We start from the raw sequence: 25,554 nt of genomic DNA, 5'->3' as shown, positions 1-25,554 counted from the left end.
TAGAAAATAATTTCCTACTATATATTTCTTTCTTTTTGAATGTTAATGTATTACTTATTTAAAATAATTTTTTAATGTTTATTTATTTTTGAGAGAGAGAGAGACAGCATGAGGGGGGTGGGAAGGTCAGAGAGGGAGACACAGAATTTAAAGCAGGCTCCAGGCTCTGAGCTGTCGGCACAGAGCCTGATGCAGGGCTCGAACCCACGAACCATGAGATCATGACCTGAGCCGAAGTCAGAGGCCCAACCGACTGAGCCACCCAGGCGCCCCAATATATTTTATTTTTAAAATAAAATAAAATTTTAAGTTATTTTGTAGTCACTTGGGTAAATAAGCAGGGATCCAAAGAGCCTTCAGGTTGGATAAGAGCAGGCCATGTCATATCAACATCATGGTTTCTCTGGGAAGGTTTCTGGATAGGAAGCTCAGGATTGTGCACTAGGTCCAGTGTCTGTGGATCGTATCATTTGGGTAAGGACACTCACCAGAGATCTGTGAGCAAGTTGGAGAGTCTAGGCTGGATGCCAGGAATAATAGCTACTGTGTATAATGATTTCTGACCAGTGATTTGATATTAATCTTAGAAACTTTCTAAGAAAAAAGCCCTGCAGCTTACCATTAGCTTTATGTTATTTTACATTTAATAAAGAACTTGATTAAAGAGATAGAAGACATACTTATCAATTATGTACCTAATACAAAGTTGGAAGATATAACAACTACATTGGGCAATAGAATCAGGGTCTAAAACAATCCTTACCAATTGAAGCAAAGGAGTGATTCTAATGAGATGAAATAACAAGGCAAGGTCATACACTTGGATTTTTATTTTATTTTAACAACTTTACAAGCATAGTTCTGGGAAGGTGGAGATTTAAAGCAGCATAAGTGGAAAAAGCCTCAAGTATTTTAGTGGTCAGTTAACTCAGTATGAATATGTAGTGTAATGTGGCTGCCAAAAGAAAAAGAATGCCATTTTTAGCTACATTAATAAAATTAATAGTAGGTGATAGTACTCGTCTACTCTGCAGGAGTCCAACGACACCTGGAGTATTAACTGGGGCCATGCTTATAAAAAGGATATAGGCAAAGCAAAGCATTTACATGGGAGCAGCCAAAATGGTGATGCAACTAAAAAACGTGTCATTGAAAGTGGGTATATTTAACCCATTTTGGCGACGTCATATTCCATTCTATGTATATATAACATTTTGTATATCCTAATGGACATTGGGGTTGTTTCTGCTTTTTAGTATTATGAATAATGCTGCTAAGGACATTTGTGTTCAAATTTTTGTGTGAATATGATATTTCATTTCCCTTGGGTATATACACAGAAGTGAAATTGTTGGGTCAAGTGGTAACTCTACTCTTTGAGAAAATGCCAAACCATTTTCCACAGAAGCTGCACTATTTTATATTCTATCAGCAATGTATGAAGGTCCAAGTCTCCACATCCGTGCCAACATTTTTTATTATTTCTGTTTTTAATTATAGTCATCCTCGTGGTTGTAGAGTGATATCTCATTATGGTTTTGATTTGTGTTTTCCAAGTGATTAATGGCGTTGAGCATCTTTTCATGTGCCTATCAGCCATTTGTGTATGCTCTTTGGAGAAATTTACATTCAGATCCTTTACCAGTTTTTACATTGTGTTGCCTTTTTATTGTTGAGCTTTAAGGCTTCTTTATAGTCTGGATACTGGATCCTTATCATGTGTATGATTTGCACATATTTCTTTTCCCATTCTTTATGTATGTGTGTGTGTGTGTATGTGTGTATTATATATGTATGTATATCATATATGTATATATTACACATATATGTATATGTGTGTATATATTACACATATATGTATATATGTATATATACATACATTATATATATGAATTTTATTTATTTATTTTGAGAGAGAAAGAGCATGAGTGAGCCAGGGAGGGGCAGAGAGAGAGGAAGAGCGAGAATCTGCCAGCGCAGAGCCTGATGCAGGACTCAACTCTGCAAACCATGAGATCATGACTTGAGCCCAAATCAAGAGTCAGATGCTTTACTGACTGAGCCTCCCAGGAACTCCCTATATAACGTTAGTTTAAAAATAAGGTTTAAAATAACAACTCAAAGTCCTTAGACTTATCACTGATTAAATTGTGAAATATAAACTGATCCGATCTGTAATTTAACTGAACATTTCCCACTCCCCTAAAAATCAGGTTTTGACTTAGGTTCATCATATAGACTTTTATCTCAATACCACAAATAATAATTGTAGCCAAGGGCATCAAGGCATCTTCCCTATATCCTGTCTTTTCCTGAGGCCTTGAGCTCCAATACCATGTGGGTTCCATCCCATACCTCTATGTCCATTTCTGTTCTCTGAGCCTAGGACCGGGCTTGTAATGAAAGTCGGGGAATCTTGGACCTCCTCTGGCCTATTAATATGGAGAACTGAGCAGTGTACCCCCTGTGTGAGTCAGTCTCACTTTGCGGTAAGATTTTTCTTCTGACCTTTTCTGCATTTCACATCCATTCAAATTGATCTTCTCCATCAGTTACAGACTAGTGAGGTTTTACTGTAAAATCTGAGATGCTGCTGTGTCATCAAGTCGTTAAAAGTGAGTTCCATCGTCTCTCTCCAAAGAGGAGATCTTTTCTGCTTGGACATATCTCAGGAACTCTGCAGAAGACAAATGAACAGGAATTTGGGCTTGAACTGATCAGCAGACAGCTTGGCAACTGTTCTAGGATGCCATCTGCAGATGTTAATTATCCAGTTTGGGTCTTCTAATAGCTCTTGACCTCCTCTTGGCTCTACCAAATGCTTTTTTTCCTTCCTGATTTTTTATTATTCCTCTTGGGGTGAGACAAATCAGAGGTAACACTGCTGATTCTTTTTCAAACAGTTAAATGTAGATGAATTACTAATGTGGAAACATTAGTTTTTCATTCCTTTTGTGAACATTTGGAGAACATGATCTTCTGCTCTATTTTGGCTTCAAAAACTTCTCTCCAGTTCTTCCTACTTCCCAGACTGTGTAAACGAAATCAAGTTTTTGAAGAGTTGGTGATGAGACTGAAAAGCAGCGGGAAGAACAGGCCTTGTGACATGAACCCTGAAGTCATTTTCTGTTGTGGAGGAACTTGAAGAAGAGAGGCCGCTTTTCTGCTTCATCATCTCCCTTGTCTGTTATCCAGAGTCGTTGCTCGAAGCCTTTTATTTCTCTCATCAAGCTTCTTTCTCATTCCCTTACACTGCAAACGTGGTCTCGCTCTCTACCAAAAACAGAACAATAGATCGGAACTCAATGAAATTCCCTTTTCTCCAGCTGTAAACCAGTATGCATATCCATCTTTGTTTCCTTCCTGCTCTTCTTTCTAAGACCAGTCCCTTTAACAGTGCTCTCAGTCCCTGCCCCTTCTTCCTGCAGGACTTGGTTCCAGCAGTTATCCTTTGTCCTCTCCTATATGCTAAAGGTTTCTGCTCCTGGCTGCTTCCACTCTCCCAGGCTCACTTCTTTCCCATCCTAAGAATTCCTTTTCTCCATGCTGTTCCTCTCTAAAGCACGAGATGTTCTAGAGGACTGATTTGTAGTCACCAGCTCTATGTGCTCAACTCTTTGCAAGTCCTTTTCTGCTCTCCCCACCACCCCCATCCCATCCCTTCTCTGAAACTGTTCTCTCATAGGGCTCCAGTGACTTTCCACTGTTAGTTCCAGTGTCACATTTCTGTTTTTGTCTACCTTTCTGAGGCAACAGTCATTCTTACTCCTTCACTCAGTGGAAAGTTCTAATGAGTTTTAACTTTGACGCTCAGAGTTCAGGTATATTCATTTGATACTATGAGATTTCTTCTTGTCTTGGTATATAATTTCAAATTAAAAGAGACTTTATTTATCACTCTAAGCAGCCAAATCTCTGGTTAGTGTGGTGGTAGTTACCGTTTTTATGGTCTAAACTGCCATGTTTGTATGGTGACTCATAGAACCACTTCTTTTTCCACTCCCCTCTTCCCGAATTTTTTTTTTAATGTTTTTATTTATTTTTAAGACACAGAGAGACAGAGCATGAGCAGGGGAGGGGCAGAGAGAGAGGGAGACACAGAATCTGAAGCAGGCTCCAGGCTCTGAGCCGTCAGCACAGAGCCTGACGCAGGGCTCGAACTCACGGACTGTGAGATCATGACCTGAGCTGAAGTCGGATGCTTAACCGACTGAGCCACCCAGGCTCAGTATTTAAATTTGTATTTAAATTATCTGTGCTAATGGAACTGACTGGCTCATTTTGTCTGTATTGGTATCTGTAACTAATACTGTATTTCTCTACTCTTCTTTACAGAGAGACCTGTCGGGGCACAAGAACATTGTGGGCTACATTGACTCCAGTATCAACAACGTGAGCAGTGGTGATGTATGGGAAGTGCTCATTCTGATGGACTTCTGTAGGGGTGAGTATATGACCCATACCTTAAGCTCACATTGCTCTGGAACTTTGATTGTCAAGGGCATGGGGGTCATTTCAGTTAATGTGCACTGTGCCCTAATGTATGTTGTTGTGGTTTTAAAGATGTAGAAACTATGAGGCTAAAAGATGCAGAGCATGCTGTCACGTCGTGGTTATTCTTATGGTGGCAAACAATTTGAAATGGTGGATAATACAAAACTCCCTTTTTGTTAGATTTAGGAAGGTTTGGTGCTTGTGTATGAATGAGAAAGGATGAGGGGGAGAATGAATGTGTTATTTGTGATGCTTTAAAACAAGTGATGAAGGCACATAATAAAGACCCAACTCCAGATGGACTGAAGAAACGATTCAGCCTCTCAACTCCCTCCCTCCTGTGTTCTCTTCTCCACCCACACCACCTTGTGTTGGGGAGGGGGTGGGTGGGACATAATCCTTTTCGTCTAATGGAAATGACCTTTCCTCTCCTTGCTTGCAAGCTGTAATTGCCAGTAAGGCTCCATTCAAACGATGCTGCTGTTACCAGTAGAGTTAAGTAGTTGAAAGCTTGGAGTTTCAAGCCACATTTATCTCCGGAAATCCAGACTGTAGCATGAATTGATTCAGATTTGACTGCGTTTCAAACAGCCAGCCTGGAGGTTTGACTTTTTTTTGGCTTAAGCAGCTGCCACTTATAGGCTTGGGTCACTGTCTCCTGTTTGGTGCCCTGTTTTATAATCATCCTTACTTCCACTGACATTTTCCTTGCCTTTAAAGATACTGACCGTAAGTTAAATATGTTGTTAACCCGCAAAATGTGATGTTAATCAATAATTTTAGCCTGTCCTGTAAGAACTCTTAAGCTGATTTTATAAAATACTACCAAATTTGAACTTGACAGTTTGTTTCATCCTGTCCATTCCCTTTTGGGTGTTAAAATATTTAGAGACGTGGCAGTAGGAGCATCCAGGGATCTGGATAATTTTGTAAGTGAGGTCATCAATCTTACTGTCCTGGAGAATAAATGTTGGGGTAGCATTTCTACATTCTTGGCAGCAAGTAGTTAGTGAAGCCAGAGATACCACGCCATTCCTAAAGCACAGGCTAAAAAGCTGTCTTCTGGGGCGCCTGGGTGGCTCAGTCGGTTAAGCGTCCGATTTTGGCTCAGGTCATGATCTCGCGGTCCGTGAGTTCGAGCCCCGCGTCGAGCTCTGTGCTGACAGCTCAGAGCCTGGAGCCTGCTTCAGATTCTGTGTCTCCCTCTCTCTCTGACCTTCCCCCGCTCATGCTCTGTCTCTGTCTCAAAAATAAATAAACGTTAAAAAAATTTTTTTTTTTAAATAAAAAAAATAAATAAAAAGCTGTCTTCTTCTTGCTCTTGGAGTCTATTATGTAGTCTGATTCCTACTAAAAGATATGACAGGTTGAACCTTGGGGCCTCATCTCATACAAATGGGGACAGTAGACCCAAGTGGTTATAGCAGGACCATATTGTCGCTTCTACTAATCTTGAAGATGTAATGAAGGCAGCTCACGTCTGGAGTGCTTTATAAAATAGACTGTTTTTGATGTGTTAGAAGAGGCACTGGATCGCAAGAAGACAAATATGGGCCCGGGAACCAAGACACTTGGGTGCCTCAGCCAGCAATCAGCTCTGATACCTTGGGCCAGGTTGCTTCTCTGTGGACAGCCGTTCATTGTCTTGGGTAAGTCGTGAGTCTGAGTGTTTCTAACCTCTCCCTTGCTCTGTGTCCCCTCCAGGAGGCCAGGTGGTCAACTTGATGAATCAGCGCCTGCAGACAGGTTTTACAGAGAATGAAGTGCTCCAGATATTTTGTGACACCTGTGAAGCTGTTGCCCGCCTGCACCAGTGCAAAACTCCTATTATCCACCGTGACCTGAAGGTAACAGGCCGCACTGTTTCATGAAGTGTGTTCAGGGTATTTTCCATCTGCCCTGGGGATGGGGGAGATGCTTTGGGCATGTGAGAGAAGCTTCAGGCATGGAAACCTTACATGTCTTACATTCTGCCTGGGGAGAGAAAATAGAAATTAAAGAAAGTATAAAACAGGTATCACTTTTATTACTTAGGTAGCCTTTAGAAATTCTTTATAATCATCTGCCTGAATACATGCTGTTCTTGTTTTTCCTGATAGAGTCCCAGTTTTACTTTTCCAGGGTTATAGAAAATAATATGCTCATTTAAATGGTTTGTGAACAGTGATGCTTGGTTTTTAAAGTCTCTTGTATTTTGCAAAATCCATTAAGTGATTATTTAAAAATTTTGTTCTACTAATTACCATCTCCTTGTAGCCGGCCTTTCCTATTCTAGTCATTTGACAGCGTTTGTTGAATGGCATTGGCACCCGGTTAGGATTCACTGACATGTGCCATGTACCCTACTAGACGCTTTATGCGCACTCTTTACATTGTATAATCAAGGAAACTCAGGTCACATGACTTGACTGAGGTCATACAACCGGGAAGGAGCAGCACCAGAATGTGAAGCTAGCTCTTCTGATTCTAAATTACAATTTCTTTTCATTATCCCTGTGTTTTGAGAAACATGCTTCATGGCTAATAACTTATATCAGCAGCCCCTGGTGTACTTGTTAAATGCAGGCTACTGGATTCTGCACTGAATCTGTTGGGCTATAATTTTTATGGTGGTGTCAGGGAAGCCCAGGAATTCATAGCTTAATAATCGCCCTGGGTGGGTTTTGTGTGTTTTAAAGTTTGAGGAACACAAGGGGCATGCCAGCATTTCTGTTTTGAGGGATTTTTTTTTCTTTTTAGCTTTTTTTAAAAAATGGAGATATAATTCCTATACCATAAAACTCACCCTTTGAAAGCATACAGTTCAGTGGCTTTTACTGTATTTACCAGGCTGTGTAACCATCACACTATCTGATTCCAGAACATTTCGTCTCCCCAAAGGAAACCGTGTGTATCCATCAGCAGTCACTCTTCACTCCCACCTCACCTCGGCCCCGGGCAAACACTAATCTGCTTTCTGTTGCCTGTTCTGTGCATTTCATATAAACGGCTTCATTCAGTAAGAGGCCTCTCGTGTCTGACGTCTTTCACCTAACGTAATGATGTTGTCAAGGCTTATCAGTGTTGCAGCGTGTAGCACCACTTCATTTCTTCTCATGGCATGATATTCACAGTGTAGATAGACTACATTTTGTTTATCTGGTCACTGATGGACATTTGAGTTGTTTTGACCTTGGATATTCCGAACGAGACTGTGAACACCTGTGTACCTGTTTCAAGTGGGCACAGGTCCGTTCTCTCGAGCATCTACCTAGAGGTGGAATTGTTGGGTCGTGTGGTAACTACGGTTAACTCTCTGGGGAACTGCCAAACTGTTTTGTAGAGTGGCTGTGCTGTTTCTCTGCCACCAGCAACACATGAGGGTGCTGTTTTCTCCACATCCTCACCAACCCTTACCGTCCTTTTTTATTTTAGCCATCCCGGTTAGTGTAACGTGGTACTTACATCCTGGCGTTTCTGTAGTAAAGCAGTGAGCTTAAGGGAAGATAGGTACATAACTTCAAAAGCCTTAGATAGCCTCCTCCAGTGTCCCTCTACCCACAGTCAGCCCTTTTTCTAGTAGGAAAGGGAGAATACATTTCAGCGAGTATTATGAGCCTAGCAGAGTACAAGTACATAATTCTGTGGAACGGGGTACAGTAACACGGTATAATACGGTTCCTACTTCCCAGATGCTTTGGTATTGGTGACAGGATATAAATGAAACAAATGAAATGTTTAGATTTGAAACAGACACAGGTGAAATACAGAACTTTGTAGAACAAAGTGATGAACAAGCAGAGTTATCAAGCTGCTTAACGTACGATCGGGTCGCGGGACCAGGTAACGCAAGTTGGGATCTTCTGGAAAAGTGGGATTTTACAGGCTTGTGGGATTTAAGTGGTCACAAAGAGGACGAAGGACATGTCAGGCAGAGAGCAGATGCTGAGGGCTACCTAGAGAAGGGGACAAGGAGGCCTTAGAGCATGCGTGTCCGTCTCCAGGCACACCTGTGACACAGCAAGTGCCTGCCAGGGCATGAAGGTGAGGGCAAAGGAAGGAGGCAGAGAGGGCCACTGAGCATCCTTGTAGAGAGTGCTGATCCCGTGTTCTCGAACAGAATCTTCCTTTATTTTAACTGGATTAAATGAGGCCTCAATGATGAATCTTTTCATACCTGTAAATAACACCTACCTAATTTGCACATTCCCAGCATCTCAATGCTGCTGTGAGGCGGTTGGTTAAGTGTCGTCCAGTGATAGGAGCCTGAAGTACAGAGCTCAGGGTCCACCTGGGGACAGGAAGTAGGATGGGAGTAGGAGCCCCGGACTCTCTCTTCGCTGCCCTGAATGGTCCATGAGATATTTTAGCAGAAGAACGTGGAGCAAAGTGGAATTGGAGGAGAGGCTGCCACGCTGGTTCCCAGCTCATCCGTAGCCCTGTACCCTTTGACCCTCCTCGGTGCTCCTGAAAGTCAGCACAGCACTTGGCAACACGCTCTGGGGCTCTGTAGTTATGTTTTAATGCATCGGGAAGACCGTCAGGCCTGCTGCTGGGTTGCCGGGAGTGATTCAGGAGACTTTGTTTCCATTTCTCCTCTACCTTGGAAATAGGGAATGTAAATAGGGGCCCTGGGAGCAGGCCTTGATTGTGATTGTTCCAAAAAAGTCCTGTGGCTGTTAATTGCAGTTATTGACTCCTGGTTGTTTTGACTGAAGGTTTCCCAGACTCCCCATATCTTATACTCTGTGCCGTATAGCTGTTTTGGTTAGCAAATTAGATTTTATTGATTTCTACTAATATGTGCCCAGTGGGCAGTCAGTCCGTTTGCCTCCCGCACTGCCAGCCTCCTAAGGCCTGACCAAAAAGTCCCTGTGTACCTGTTGTTTGCCATCACGTAGTCTCGGACACTCTGAGCTCCATGTCCAGCCACTACAGTCCTAGCGGTAGCCAGAGCCTAGAAGTTCTTAATTCTCCTGTTGGCCAGAGGAGGTGCTGGTTGCTGATCTGTAGTTGCTTCTCTAAGCAGATTTACATTTGGTGAGGAGGCACCATCTTGAACAAAAATCAGTACGACATGGAAAAGAGCACAGGCCAGGCCAGCTGCAGATCCCCTTGTGGAGTCAGTGCCACCCTGGGTCTGCTTGTTCACACGCAGAACAGAGGAAAAGCCCCTCTTGCCCTGCCTGCCACGTGTGTGGTCTTTCTTTCAAATTATGTGTGGGAAATAAACTGAAAGCGGTCCCTATCCTGAAGCAGCTTATGTTATAAAAATAACCATTACCAAAGTTCTGTTCGTTATTGGAGGTCTTTCTTCAAATACGATATTTTAGCATATTAATCATTTCCCTGTTTTTGTTTAATTTTTATCTCCCTGAGGAAAGAAAGAGATCATTGCAGATCATGGGGTCATAGAGCTGGGAAGGTCACCTAAGCCAGCCCTCTCCTATTACCAATGAGGAATCCTCTGCCCAGAAAGGCTGTGACCTGCACAGCTAATTCTGTGGTCAAACTAGAACAAAGGCCAAGGGTTTTTACTCCCATTTTGGTGTTTGTTTGTTTTTGCTCTGTTACACCATGCTGTCTGTCCAGGCACTTAAGAAGGGGTTAAGATTTAATAAGTGCATTCAGATTGAGAAAGTCATGAATGTGTCCTCTTTCGTCGGAAAAGAGATTTTGATTTCGTGAAGTACAATAGGATGAAGATTCTTGTCCCATTTTTAGAATCACAAGTTTGAACACCTACATTTATCTAATCCTCCAAAATTTCTGGTGATTGAAATGCCTGAATGCCATATCTGTTTGGAATAATGTGAAGAGGAAGGGTCAGTAGGAGGTGGCTTTCCAGACCTTTTAGCTACAGCTGTAAGCAGAGTTTGGGAGTGACAGCTTTAATAACCCTCTTAAGCTGATGGGTTGGGAAATAAGGTCAGCAGCATTAAACCCTCAAAGAGCTGGAAGACTGTAGGATTGTAAGCAGTGGTCACCACCATTAGGCTTACATCCTAAGGGACTTTGCCAAAAACAGATCAGTAGGAAAGTTCTCTGGAGCTTCCAGAAGATGATACACGAATGTCCAGTTGGTTGTCTCCCTTCCTTGTCCACCTTAATTCCTCTGGGCCCTGCTCTAGACCTGGCCTGAGTCGCCTCCCCTCTAGACAATTGCACCCACCCTCGTGTTCTCCCTTCTTCTCTCTCACCATGCTAACCTTCCTAAAACACCTCTCTCCATCTGCTGAGTGTCTCCCTAGTGGCCTTCCTCAGTCTGTCCTCTGTCAGCTGCTCTGGTCCTCTCGCTTTCTCCCTTCATGGTTGCCGGTGTGAACTGCCCTCATTCCTTGATGACATGATGCGTATCAGTGCAGCGGTGAGGGTGTAGCTTCAGCATGCAGGCAGAGTGAGCCCCATCCTGCCCTACCAGCCTAGTGACCTCAGGCATGTTAGGTAACTGGGCTCCATTTTCTCATCTCTTAACTGGGGACAATAAGACTTTGTAAGACTTTGTAAGAATTTCATGAAATCCTGTAGGTAAAAGTGCCTCCTAGTGAGTGCTGCTAGTTGCTGATACGATTGTTATTGTCATCATTCCTGCTTCTCTGCCTTTGGTTCTATTATGAGTTTCACTCACCTAAGTCCTTCACTTCCCCAAGGCCCAGCAGTATCCGGCCTCCCCATTCACAAGGGCGCTAGCCCTTAGTATGCCCAGTCCCATGTCCTCAGTTTTCTTTGTGGCACTGGTGCCCAGCACAGTACTGTCCCAGCCAAGGTGGCCTGCTTCTGTGCCTCAGATGCCTCAGGCCTGCTCCCTCCCCTCCTCTGAGAGTGCCCCTCCCCCAGGGGGTCTGTGGCTGCCCTTCATTTGGGTCTCTGCTCACCTCATCCCAGTGACCTTTCCAACTGTGCCATTTGCAGTAGCATCCCTCTTCCCCTTAGATATATTTAACCTGTTGGCTTTTTTTTTTTTTATAACAGTTATCACCACCTGGCAATTATACTTACTTCCTTACTCTCTTCCACTAGACTCTACACGACACGAGCAGCTGAACTTGGATTTGTTCATAACCTTATCTCCAGAAGCTACTTGGCATATAGTAGGAGTTCAGATGTCTGTGTCTCTCTCTAAAATGAGTGGTAATAACTTCTTAGGTTTATATAGGGAGACTTATAGTTTGCTCTCACATACATTCTCTTGCTTGCTTCATAAAAACCATGATAGAAATAGTATTAGCTGTACTTTGCAGATGAGAAACAAGCCCAAAGAGGTTTAAAGGTTTGTCCAAGGTCAGACATCTAAGTAGTCCCTGAGCTCTTCTGACCCCCAGTTCCAATGTGGTTGCCGTGCACCAGGCTCTGTGTTAAGTGTGCTGGTGGTGATGAAGGGCAGCGGCCAGCTTGATCTTGGAGGTTTCCACGGGTGTTACAAGTCACAGGGACAGACTGAGAAGACGCAGAGGGTGTGGCCACTGCTGAGGTGGCTGCTGCTAAGCGAGTTCACCTTCGCAGTCTCATGATCCTCCCAGCAAACCTGCAGAGCCACCGGAGCAGGGCTTATGGTTCTTACCTGCATTAGTATTTCTTTGATATTGATAAGTCTTTCCCCTACGTTGGTATTTCTGGCTTTAGGTCCACTTTTGTACACACCTTTACTTTTTAACTGCTTTTCCTGCAAATACAGTCTTGTGCAATGTTATCTTTATGGGAAGGTTGATAACGGTATAACTGCTGAGTGCTGCCACTCTGGAGCTAACCAGAAATACAAACCGAGTTTTTTAGGTGAGGGGGATAAAAACAAGACAAAAACCCTTATGTGCCTCATCGTTATTCTGTCTTTTGTCTACTCAGTTTTCCTTCCCGCTGACCCCCTCACCCCCACCCCCACTGCCTCTGGCCCAACCCAGTGATTTTGGTCCCTGGAACTACCTTATTTGTATTTTGACGTGAACTCACTTAACAGTGTTTTAGAATGTACAATCTAGCATTAGAAGAATAGAAACTAATTTGGGAAGGGACTGAACACATATAATGGGAGATGCATGGTTTCACGTGAGACCAGGAAGGAAGATCACTGCTAATGGATACTGAATAAGGGATGGAAGGGTATCTGGTGTATGTAAAATACTTGACTGGGTATTGCAGGAGACACACAGGCATAGTGTAATGATAGACCAGAAGTTGGCAAACTTCTGCAAAGGACCAGATAGTAAATATTTTGGCTTGTCAGCCAGATCGTCTGTCACAACTACTCACCTCTGCCACTGGAGCTCAAAAGCAGCCATAGACTAGAGGATAAGTAACCAATGGGCATGGCTGTATTTGTCCCAAAGGTCTTACTTTGGCAGCCCCTCCTATGGACAGTAAGTTCTGCAGATTTTGTAGGATAGCCATGGAAGGTTTTACTGAGGACTTGCGACTTGAGCAAAGCCCTGAAGAATGGCTACGATTTGACAGGTAGAGAATGAGCAATTGAATAAAATGATAAACCAGGCGATACAGGGAATGTTTACGAGACACTGAGCAAAGCAGCCTAGCTAGTGGTTAGACACCTGGTTCCTCATTGACTAGATTCCTATTATAGGATATTTGTGAACATAAAGGACCAAGGCAGCCCTGTCCTTAAGCTTGTATCCAGTACACTGGGCAAATATAGTCATCATACCCACCTCAGTTGGTGGATACTTATGGGTGGGGACTGTGAGTAATTCATCTGCTTCCTACCCTGGCAGAAAAGGTAATTACCTGCCTTTCTCTAGAATTAAATTGCCTAGGTTTGCTTCCCAGCTTCATCACTGTGAGTCTCACTCTCCACATCTGTAAAACAGGGATATTATTATATTATTATGAGGATAATCCATGTAAAGTGATGAGTACAGTAGTACTCGTAATAGTAAAAGCTCAGGAAATCGTAGCTGTTCTGTTTATAACCTCTAAAGTAGATTAGAAATATTAGTATTGTTTTGTTGGAATTATTTTAGATTCCTAAAGTGAGTATATGTTCAGGATAGCTTGACTGTTTTACTTTGTGTAAATAGGTTAAACTGATGAGTTTTTGAAAAGCTGTAGATGGTAGAAATATTTGCTTCCCTTAGCCTTGTCCCTGGAGAACAAGAGCATATCCATGAGAGATGATAGCCGTAGTTCATACTGCCTTATGTGGCTAAAAATCCCAAGGTCAAAATTCTAGGTTAAAGTGATTGTAGGTTAGCAGTGCCCCAGGTGCAAAAGCATATCCTTTCTGGAAGAACAATGGACTTTAAACTCAGGCCTCATAGGCTTCCCCCAGATGAATTCCAAGGAACATGAGTTAACAGCAACAGTAACAAAACCCCTCATAACAGTACCAGGAGTGAGACTCAGTAGGAGTAAGAGACAACAAATAAAAGAATCAGTTTGCAGCAAAGACTTTAGGTATTAGATTTAGCAGATACAAACTATAAACATTTTTATAATACATAATGTAATTTTTAGGAGAATTAAAGCAAGTATAGGTAGAAACGAGTATTGGAACAAGAGACTATCACAGTTGACCAGATTTTTGTTTGTTTGTTTTTTTAAAGAACCAATATGTGCAGTAATAGGGTCTGGGTATTTGGTGGCTCCCATCTTGCTTCTGACAGACACACATACACACAAACACAGTATTAAATGTGTTCCTCTTTTTTAACTTATACTATTCAACCAAAATTTCTGTACCAAGCACAATGGTAGGCACTGGCAGAGAAGACTACAAACGCAATGAAGAGATGGTGCTTGTCTTTTTTTTTTTTTTTTTTTTACATTTATTTATTTTTTGAGAGACATAGAAAGAGCACAAGTTGGCGAGGGGCAGAGAGAGAAGCGGACACAGAATCCGAAGCAGGCTCCAAGCTCTGAGCTGTCAGCACAGAGCCTGACGCGGGGCTCGAACTCACAAACCGTGAGATCATGACCTGAGCCGAAGTCAGACGCCCAACCCGACTGAGCCACCCAGATGGGTGGCTGAGCCGCCCCGAGATGGTATTTGTCTTTAAGTAGCCTATAGTAGACTCTGGCCTTTGTTTTCCGAAGGTGATCAGTCTTTGGAAGGCTGAAGACAAAAGACAATGGAGACTATAGACTTACTGGCCTAAGAAGATTTTTTGGCCGCCATTTTACTGCCCACGCATAGCTAGGTCTGTCCTCCAACATACCGGTCAACGCAATTCACCTAGACCAAAAATGACTCAGTACATCCTGAGTACAGAAGTGCCCACTATTTTGGAGTTATTCTTGCACTGGCATACTCCTTTGATACCAGAGATTTCTGTAGATTCTGGTCTTTGTAAGCTCCCTTCTACCTGGAACTGCTAACTCGCTGCCCAAAGCATTCATCTACAGAAAGATAAGGTAATACTTCAACAGGAAAACTGGACATTTGCCCACAGGCCTTTAATCACTTTGAGAAGTAACTAAAATACAGCAAATGTTTATTAATTCTGGAAATTCTAACTTACTGTAGTAAAGAAATTGATATATGCATGTATAAGACTCAAGTGAAATCACTGATGTCAGGAAGAATGAAGTACTGAAGGGCCATGGGGAAAGAGTGACATTTGTCTGAGTGGGTGCTTGAGGAAGGCTTCAAAGAAGAGGTGGCATCTGAACTGGAGTTTGGAAGATGAGTGGGATATTGATAGTTGGCTAAGGGGGTGGAGGTCATAGAGAGTATTCTAGATGGAGAGAAAAGCATGAAAAAAGATACAGAGACTTAAAAGTATTAGGACTGTTTCTGCCAAGGTGAGAAATGTAGCTGGAAATCTAGGTAAGTGGGACTCATTTCCCCATTGTGGACTTTCCTCTATTTACCCCCTCTACTCTCATTTTACCCTGTTACTGTGCTTTTCTTTTTGTTCACTTGGGATGACCCCTGGCGAGATACTTGGTGGGGAAGAACTTTCCTGTGCATATTAGTGGGATTATCAGAAATAGAATATTTATGTCACTATGAACCAGATTTTCATATGCATTACTAAATAATATCTTGGATCGGGTGGTTGGGGAATGTTTTTCAGGTTGAAAATATCCTCTTGCATGACCGAGGCCACTACGTCCTGTGTGACTTTGGAAGCGCCACCAACAAATTTCAGAATCCACAAACTGAGGGAGTCAATGCAGTAGAAGATGAGATTAAGAAGTAAGCCTTTCCTCTTCTCTTGGAGTTTCGTCCATTTGCAGATCAGCAACATTACTTTCAGCTTCTGGATGAGAAGGTCAGGGTGGAAAGACCAGGGTGCTAGTCATGGCCCCCCTTGTCTCAGAGCATCATGTTGGGCAGTGGGATTGTTTGATTTTAAGAGGAGGCTGTCAAGTGGTTTGCAAGCGTTGGTCAATAGCGTAAAATGAAGGAGTCATACAGCGCTTTATCAATGGACCAGTGGTCACTGTACATAGATATTTTGACTTAAGTCACACAGCCCTTAAAAAGCTGAATGGTACACAAACCATAGAGGTACTGTGATGTTTTTAAGCGGAATCACAACAACTATGACATTATCAGTCAGTTGGATGTGCTTTTCACTGAACCCTGCATTGCTGTATATTCCTTCTTGCTCCTAAGGAGGTCACCAATCTAATGGAATTAATGGTAAGTAGGAATGTGAAGTCTCTACAGATACTGAATCACTGACTGCCATGAGAAAAAGCTTCTTTAAATTTCTGGCTCCAGTTAAGAACCTGACCCATTTTACCCTATTGTCAAGAGTGTTAGATTTTTCACAGGCCATAATACTACTAATAATCCAGAAGTCTAGTATGCACACCTGTATCCTGACCCTCAGTCTCCTTTCCTGCATCACTCTTGGCAGCCAAGCCTGGGGTGGGAAGACTTCCGGTCCAAGGCTCTGGTGGACACCTAGAGCACGGTGCCCTGTGGGCTTTAGAGACTCAAGCAGCATAAGTCACATGCTTGGCCACACCAAGACGCTCTTTGAAGCGGAGCTTGTACTCCTCTTTCCTTGAGCCAGAGATAAGAGGAAAACTCTTGCTTCATTCCTCTTCCGGCAGCAGAGATTCGTCCACCTCCCACCTCAGCTATTCTTTCTGCTGTTGTGCAGTGTCTCAGCCAGTATTACACATCAGCATTGAGCCACACTTAAGGAAATTACTTTTTTTAAAAACAAATCAGCAAGACATGATATCGAACAGTAAGGATTTGCAGAAGATTTTTTCATTTGAGGACCCAAGAAAAGTTGCTTTTAGAGTTTATTTAAGTGCCTTAGCGTCTGGGTTGCCACATGCTCTCAGATAGAAGGGCTGCTTCTAAAGGGCCATGGGTGTGTACCCAGGACAGCTTTTCATTTTATCTACACTACTATTTCCTACTCTCTTCTGCAGATTGCTCCCAGGGAACTAGACTTTATTAATAGAAACATAAATGTATTTAAAAAGTATTTCTGCTACCCCTGGTTTTTAACGATAGCATTGACATATTTAACAAAAACCAAATCTCTTGATTGTAGATACACAACGCTGTCCTATCGAGCACCAGAAATGGTCAACCTGTACAGTGGCAAAATCATCACTACGAAGGCAGACATTTGGGTAGGTGTCAACTAACCTATCCGCATCTCAGATACCAGCAGTCTTGACTGTAAATTCCCAAGTCTAATCCAGGCAGTGCCATAGCAAGCGTGGCCACTGTACCATATCACTGTCTCCCTATCTCTCAGAGTTATTCTCGGGGTGACCTGCCACTGCTCCGTGAAGCATGTCAAAGGAAATTATTTTAGAGCTCTGTGAAAATTATTCAGGTGACCTGCCCATTATTTAGGTGGTTTTCATATATGTGTTACTAGTTCCTAAGAGCAAAATAACTGAAATACTTGTTCTTTTTCGGAACACCATTTGGTAATGCTGGTAGAAATATCGTAACTCAGCAGCTAAATAGTGGTGCTGAGTTCTAAATTCAGGTTTCTTCTAATAGGTTAATAGTACGTAGCTTTTATATCTGCTAGTAAGTGTGGATGATGCCAGTATGTCTCAGTAGACCCATTTGCAGTTATGGTAAATAAACCACTCGTAGCAATCTGCTTTATTTTTTTTAGGCTCTTGGATGTTTGTTGTATAAATTATGCTACTTCACTTTGCCATTTGGAGAGAGTCAGGTGGCAATTTGTGACGGAAACTTCACAATTCCTGATAACTCTCGATATTCCCAAGACATGCACTGCCTAATTAGTAAGTATCTCAAGTTTCTGGTTTCATATTTTTATCTCCAATCTCTAGGAATGAACTGGGGGGACAAAGGGATTAGATCCCAGGAGTGATGGGTTGGATGCAAAGATAGATAAGTCGATAATAGTGGGTCACTCAAAGATAATACCACAGTGTCTAGTTAGAGTGGTAGGTCTTTTTGCTAGAAATCTAAACTCTCTTAGGCTTGAGCAGAAATCCTAACAGTGCTTTGAGCAGTACAGTACCGCTCTGTTCTCTTGCAGTCAGTATGAAAGAGTCCAGCTGACTCCTATCAAGTGATAAGAAATTCATCTCTGCAAAACTGGAAGCAACTCAAATTGAAATGATTGCTGTGCGTTGGCTGGAGTGAATACATAATTAAGACTGTATAACTCTGTGGGACTAGGTTTTTTTTCTCTCTTTAGGTTAATCCCTGGATTTTGATAACAAGCATTTAAGCTCAACGCTTTGTTTGAAATGTTTTTTAAGATTCCCCACTCTTTTGCATCGTCACAGCAAGCATATGTACTAATTCATTAACCAGATGGCAGAACAAGCAATCTTTGCACAAGCCCTTGTGCGCAAATGTGAAAGAGATATTTTGTCATCTTTTTGCATTGGTCAAGGGATTCAGCATCTGAATTTTAACCATTATGGGTTATAAATCTTGAGTGACCCAGTTTGGGTCCTGGGTGGGGCTGTACTGAAGAAAACAGAAGCAAATGTGGGGTGGAGCACCTGACATTTGTTAAGGGCCTACTTGTACGTTATTTAATTCTTCAAGTCTTATGTAGTAAATATAATTATCCCCGTTATACAAATGAGGAAACTGAGGCTGAGAGAGTATAGGTAACTTACCCAAGTTAACATAGTTACAGCTTTTCTCAAAACAAACAAACAAACAAACAAACAAAAAAACCCCAAAATAAAAACATAGTTACAGCTTTGAGATGACTACCTATTCCACAGTGCCAATTTTATCAATCAACTTCTTCTGTTTATTAACCAAAAAAAGGAGGGAGAGGGTATTTAAACAAATGGACTATGGCATTCAATGGTTGTTGAACTGTTTTCAGAGGTAAAGCATTAGAGTAGTCCCTCCTTATCTGTGGTTTGGCCTTCCACGGTTTTAGTTACCCGCAGTTGACTGCAGTAGGAAGCAGATGATCCTTCTTTTGACATCTAGTCAGAAAGGTCAGTAGTAACCTAACATTACGTCACTGTGCCTGTGTCATTCACCTCATTTCATCTCACCACGTAGGCATGTTGTGCTCTCACATTGTCACAAGAAGGGTGAGTACAGTATAATGAGATGTTTTGAGAGAGAGAGAGAAAGGCCACATTCACATAACTTTTATTGCAGCATGTTGTTATAATGGCTCTACTTTATTATTGTTGTTAATCTCTGACTGTACCTAACTTATAAATTGAGCTTTGTCATAGGTGTGTGTGTAGAAGAGAAAACATAGTATATATGGGATTCAGTACTATCCGCAGTTTCAGGCGTCCACTGGGGGTCTTGGACCGTGTCCCCCATGGATAAGGAGGGACTACTGTTCTAGAATTGCTGCTTCGTAAATGAAGGTTGGAAGGAGATAGATAAGAAAATGGCCAAATTTGATGCTAGAATGGTAGGATAATTTTGTAATACATTTTTTTTTTCACATTTGGACAGCACGTTCATACTGGGAAAAGCAAGTCTTTGACACTGACATCTTTCCAAGCTCTGACCTATTTCAGTTTACAAACTACTTGAAGATTCCATGGTCTCTCTAACGTCACAGTTGTAAAATTTATTGTGATTGCCCATTTACTCCCAATACACAGTTCCCCTCTGTTTTCAGTTTCTATCAGTGGTGTCACCATTCAAGCCTGGATAACTGAAGTTTAAGGTTTAGATCTGGCTCATAAGACAGAGTAAAGAGTCAGCCATTTTCTAAGCAGCATTCTTTCTTTGGAGTTTCTCCTGGTCCCATCCCATTCTCTGTTCCCATCACTGTCACCACGGTATATAGAGACTTGGCCAACTCATGCCTGTACTGGTGGACTGGCCAGCTGTCTCCCTCCTCCCTCAGTCGTCTGAGCACCGCTTCACCATGAGATCAGTCTTACAGAATGCCGCCCTGTCAGGTCCCTATTAGTAAACGTCATGATTTGCCAGTGGTCCTACAGTAGGGCCCAGCTTCTCAGCGTGGCATTTCAGACCCTTCATACTCTGGTTCCCCACCCCCACCCACCCGGCCTAATTTCCCTGTGTTCCCTGACAAGGAAATCTGTTCTGTCCTTCTGGCACCTGCATTTCCTCACAACAGGGCACTCTTTTGCCTTTCTTCAAGTCTGTTTTTGCCCAGACAGACTGTTCTCTCATCGAGAATATCTTTTTCTCCTCTTTCCCCTGACTGACTAAACTCTTTCGTGCCTTCAAGGCCCAGCCCAAACCCTGCTTCTTCTGTAAGTCCTCCGCAAGACTGCAGCCTCATCAGTCTTGCCTGCACTTGGTGTTCAAACCATTCATTTGATTCCTTAAACAGTAAATTGCCTTGCATTGTTGTTGGTGTGTATGCATGTGTCTGTCTCTGTGTCTTCAGAAAGCTTTTTTCCTGGGGATTTTTCCAGCTTCAGGGCAGAAGCTTAAAGGACCTGGAAATAAACAACAAGTGTTCTATAGATCATGTAAAAGTAGAGATGTGTTTATTATTTTGTAATTTCTTTTAGAATGGAAACCAGTTAATATCTCCAACAAAGGAATAATAAGTCAGTTCTTAAATTTTTTTCTCTTTTTTTTAAATATGAAATTTATTGTCAGATTTGTTTCTATACAATACCCAGGCTCATCCCAACAGGTGCCCTCCTCGATGCCCATCACCCACCCTCCCCTCCCTCCCACCCCCCATCAACCCTCAGTTTGTTCTCAGTTTTTAAGAGTCTCTTATGGTTTGGCTCTCTCCCTCTCTAACTATTTTTTTTTCCTTCCCCTCCCCCATGGTCTTCTGTTAAGTTTCTCAGGATCCACATAAGAGTGAAAACATATGGTATCTGTCTTTCTCTGTATGACTTATTTCACTTAGCATAACACTCTCCAGTTCCATCCACGTTGCTACAAAAGGCCATATTTCATTCTTTCTCATTGCCACGTAGTATTCCATTGTGTATATATCAGGGAAATACAAATCAAAACCACACTGAGATACCACCTCATGCCAGTCAGAGTGGCTAAAATGAACAAATCAGGAGACTATAGATGCTGGAGAGGATGTGGAGAAACGGGAACCCTCTTGCACTGTTGGTGGGAATGCAAACTCCACTCTGGAAAACAGTGTGGAGGTTCCTCAAAAAATTAAAAATAGATTTACCCTGTGACCCAGCAATAGCACTGCTGGGAATTTACCCAAGGGATACAGGAGTGCTGATGCATAGGGGCACTTGTACCCCAATGTCTATAGTCAGTTCTTAAAGTTTGAGTTTTGAAGGGCACCTGACTGGCTCATTCAGTGGAACATGAGATTCTTGATCTCAGGGTTGTGAGTTCTAGCCCCACGTAAGGAGTAGAGATTACTAAAAGAAGAAGAAGAAAAGGAGGAGGAGGAAGAGGAGGAAGAAGAAAAGAAAGTGAAAAAAAACCCACTGAGTTTTGATTATAATTATTAAGGGTAATCATTTGTTTAGCAAGATATCATGAACTAAGGAAGGCAGAAGCAAGACTCCATAACTTCCTAGGTACCAGAATATGAAGGTGGTAACTTTCATATTGAGAGTTTGCTTGAGTCCCTGTTGCACAAGTCACAGAAGGTGAACTTCAGGTATCTTTGTTACAGTTGAGAAATTTTGTTACTTTCTTGTGGATGTTACAAATGTTCGGGAAGTTATAGCTTTCATTTCTGAGAGGGGAGGAAAAGAGCTAATTATACTGTCTGACTTTTATGAGAAATAAAAATGAAAATAACATTTGGTAACAGAAATTATACTTCCTAGCTAATATAATAAGTATTAGAATATTATTAAGTAAATTCACATATGTTTGCCTTAGGGTATATGTTGGAACCAGACCCTGACAAAAGGCCAGATATTTACCAGGTGTCCTACTTCTCATTCAAACTACTCAAGAAAGAATGCCCAATTCCTAATGTACAGGTATGTGAAAGATGCTTTTTAGGGGAAGTAAACATTATCAAATTGTTGTTTAAAATTCCTGAGGTGTTAACCAGCTGCTTAACAATTATAGATGTCCTTTGTTTTATCTGATAGGAGGTGTTCAAGCAAAGCTAAGTATGAAGCAATTACTATAAAGAGAACCCAATTTTCCCATAGAATTTAACTATGGCAATTTAAACTAAGGCAATTACAGCAAAAAAAAAAAAAAAAAAAAAAGAGAGAGAGAGAAAGCTCCCTCAGGACTGAGTTGAACACTTTGGGTGAAGATTGACCAACTTATTGTCTTGTCAACTTCCTCAGTTCACTAAGATCCAAGTGCCTACTGTATTTACCTAGCAGTGGTAAGGCAGGCTGGTTTCCTGAGGCAGGCCTCTGGACTTGCCCACATACCTACTGGAACGCAAGCCTCTTGTCCCTTGTCCCTTTTCTCCTTTATTGCAGCAGAACTTTCTTGATTCTGCTTCTGCTGTCTGCCACCTATAACACACTCCTTTTCCACCACCCTCCCCACACACATCAGGCCATAGGAATGTTTTCTACACTTTAGTAATCCTAAGCTCTACACTCTGCAGCTTTCAGAGTATAGTGCTTGCAAACACCCTTTTTATGGTGTTAGCATATTTTTCATGTCATATTGTGATCCAGCTCCCTTGAACATTTTACTAATGGCTGCCGTAATAAATAAGTTCTAATCTGAAATTATCTTCTCAGTTTTCCCAATAATGTACTTTTGATGTCACTGTGGGGGCTTGAGGGTGCTGATAAAGAACACTCCTCTTTCACTCCCACATTTGGAATCAGATGTGGAAATCATTCAGACGGAACTCAGAATATTGGCTTTATTACTAATAAGATTGAGTCAGAGAACGTAGCTTGACCAGTCAGGCTCCCTAACATTAGATCCACATGACTGAGCTGGGAGTGCCTGATTCTGGAGAGAAGGCTCTACCCTAAAGGAGGGAGCGCACAGGTGAGCCAGGCAAGCTCACTTTTTTCTCCCGGTCCTATCAGTCAAATAAGTTATGCTCCTCTCTTGGGAGAGGAATGTTTGGAGAGTGGAAGAGAAGCAAGGAGAGATATTCTAGCAGAAATTCTCCCCACCTGGAAACATGAAGGAAATGGGCGGTCCCTCCTAAAAGCCTAAATATGTACTATTGCTAGTATTCCATTTGTTGGGTTTCCAGATTAAAATGAGAAGTCCTGTACAGGAACCCAACATGGCCTTGTTTTTCTTTTGCTGTCCTCCTTCCCCATTCATAAAGTTAAATAACCTGAAACATAATTGAAAGCATTCAGATTGGTAACCAGTTTTTAAAAAGTCAGCTGCGTGAGACACCTGGGTGGCTCAGTTGGTTAAGTGTCCGACTTCAGCTCAGGTCATGAACTTGCGGTTCATGAGTTCAAGCCCCACATCAGGCTCTGTGCTCACAGCTCAGAGCCTAGAGCCTGCTTCAGATTCTGTCTCCCTCTCTCTCTGCCCCTCCCCTGCTCACACTGTCTCTTTCTCAAATAAATAAACATTAAAAAAAAAAAAAGAAAAAGCTTCACAAGTCTCAGGCCATTTGGTTCTCAGCAGTGCTAAGCAATTGTCATGTGGTCAGGGACAATAGGACTCCCTTGAGAGCCGGTATTAGGTGGCTGGTGCAGAATCCAGCTGGGAGGAGTTCTCCTGGCCTTGTGGGTTGAGGGGTGCCTCACGCACCGTGAGAGGCACTGGCTCAGCAACCAGATGGGTCGTAGCCGTGGTTTTCTCCCAGCGTTCAAGCAGAAGACGGAGTGAACCCCGGCTGGGTGCACTGATGGTTAGCGCTGACTTCTCTAAGGTCTAGCTGATAGCTTAAATGCTAACACAGGTTACAGACATCTCTTTCCCATTCCTTTCGTAACATCACCTCTAAGCTGTGCACAAGGAAGCAAAGGGTCCAGAAGGTTGGGAGGAGGCAGGGGTGGAGTGTGCTGCACACAGCCTGCTCTGTACATGCTGCCTCCCTGAGTGGGGCTGAGTCTGGTGCGATCTACCTTTGGTTGACTTCCCTTCCCTCTAATAGACATCAGGGTCTGGAAGCCCCTCTGGAACACCCAGACGTGTATTTCCATCGGCCCAGTCATACTGGTTATTCTTTTATAAAGAAATCTGCAATGTCCTTTTCTGGTTTCCTTTCAATTTTCTAGAACTCTCCCATTCCTGCAAAGCTTCCTGAACCAGTGAAAGCCAGTGAGGCAGCTGCAAAAAAGACCCAGCCAAAGGCCAGGTAAGAAGTGCCTGCCTGAGCATGCACATGTCCTGCACCCGCTGCCACAGTGGCAAGGGAAGGTGCCTTGTGACTGTTACACTGCCGCGGCCCGAGGCCACACAGAGCAGGAGAGCAAGTTCTGTCTCTTCTAGGCAGAAACTGTTCTGTGGGAGTGCAGGGAGGAACATAGTGAAACACAGTGATATACATTTGAAAGAGAATCAAGAACTCCGCAGCTGTTTCTTTTGCTTGGGAAGAGGCACAGGGGCATTCAGAGACGAGGCAACAGCAGACTTTAAATACTGCTAGTACCAGAGGGTCCTAGACGTGTGTCCTGACCCTCGTGTAGCCTGGTTCACCACCCTAGTCCTTCACCTCCCCTTCTTTCTTACTTCCTGTGGCCCTGGCCATAACAGGACAGTGCAGGTCAAGGCACTGACTCCGTGAACAACAGCAGGAGAGCTTGTGGAGCTTAGTTAATCACATACCATGGGGTGTGGGGTCTTTGAAGAAACAAAGGCCAAGAGAGGATTGAAGAAGCTAGGATTTTATTTGGCTGTGAGAGAAATTAGGGAGGGAGCCACAGAAGGCTGGGAGAATCATCAGAAGGCAATGGAAGTCTAGACCAGAGAGAGGAAGGAAGATTGGGTGGAAGTGACCTAGAAACTGCCACACAATTTAAAGAAGGTTCACCAAAGGTGTCCGGGAATCCTCAAGCCAAGGTCAGCTACCAGAGGAGTCCTGGTGTTCCAGAAACAGGCCAACTTTAATATCCTTGTGACTGGGGTGCGAAAGCTGACAGCAGCCTGTGGGAATCATGGCCTCAGAGCAAACATGGCAGTGGATTTCAGGAGCACAGCAGCTGGGGCACATGGTCTTTGCACCCCTTACATGTTGAAGGTCTGCAGGGCATATCCTCATGGCTGCCATGCTTCCAAATGGCAAATGCTGAGGGTAGTCGAGGAGACGTTTTATGCCTTTTTTTTCCTACCGTGTTCCTATGCCAAGGAAACATTACCAGCAAACTATCAACAGGGTACCTTACATGGGAATATGTGAATTTTCATAGAAGAGTAAAATAATTTCTACATTTTAAAACATTCTTAAATATTTATAGAATAAATATAAATGCTGATGTGGCTCTAAAATACTTCTTTTCAACAAACTTAGCAAACTATATCCATGTTGTTATTTTGTAGTCTTTCTTACCTAACTCTGCCATGCTCACCTCTGGAAATTTCTTTGGGGGCTGATTTGATTAGCTGAGCATTTGGGTTTATGGGCATATTTCACCAGGCCCAAATATGGTGGGTACTGAGGCTAAGCAAGGATCCATTCCCGCAAAGCCCACACATTTATAACAGTGACAGTAACCTACCATTTGAGTGGTGCTCTGAGTGTAAAATGGAGAAAATAATACCTGCCTCATATGGCAGATGTGAACAGCAAATGCATCAGTCCCGTGAAACTGTTCTATAAACTGTAGAGTGCCCAAGCTGCTGGTTTG

General features: G+C 42.7%; 1 protein-coding gene across 4 annotated transcripts in view; it reads left to right on the top strand.

Annotated features, from left to right (window-relative positions):
* The window catches only part of AAK1 (AP2 associated kinase 1), a 165,304-nt gene that overhangs the window by 87,890 nt on the left and 51,860 nt on the right, over positions 1–25,554 (top strand). For all 4 annotated transcript variants that reach the window (XM_047069632.1, XM_047069630.1, XM_047069631.1 and 1 more), the window contains exons 4-10: positions 4,336–4,444; positions 6,199–6,341; positions 15,501–15,622; positions 16,947–17,028; positions 17,532–17,664; positions 21,689–21,792; positions 23,986–24,065. In XM_047069632.1, the coding sequence (XP_046925588.1) occupies positions 4,336–4,444; positions 6,199–6,341; positions 15,501–15,622; positions 16,947–17,028; positions 17,532–17,664; positions 21,689–21,792; positions 23,986–24,065 (773 nt within the window). The remainder of the gene's footprint in view (positions 1–4,335; positions 4,445–6,198; positions 6,342–15,500; positions 15,623–16,946; positions 17,029–17,531; positions 17,665–21,688; positions 21,793–23,985; positions 24,066–25,554) is intronic.

Source organism: Lynx rufus, unplaced genomic scaffold (genome assembly GCF_022079265.1).
Source record: "Lynx rufus isolate CCGP_SWC_20201006 ecotype Redwood Valley unplaced genomic scaffold, mLynRuf1.p SCAF_8, whole genome shotgun sequence".
Classification (NCBI taxonomy): Eukaryota; Metazoa; Chordata; class Mammalia; order Carnivora; family Felidae; genus Lynx; species Lynx rufus.
This window is presented reverse-complemented; position numbering and strand designations above follow the sequence as displayed.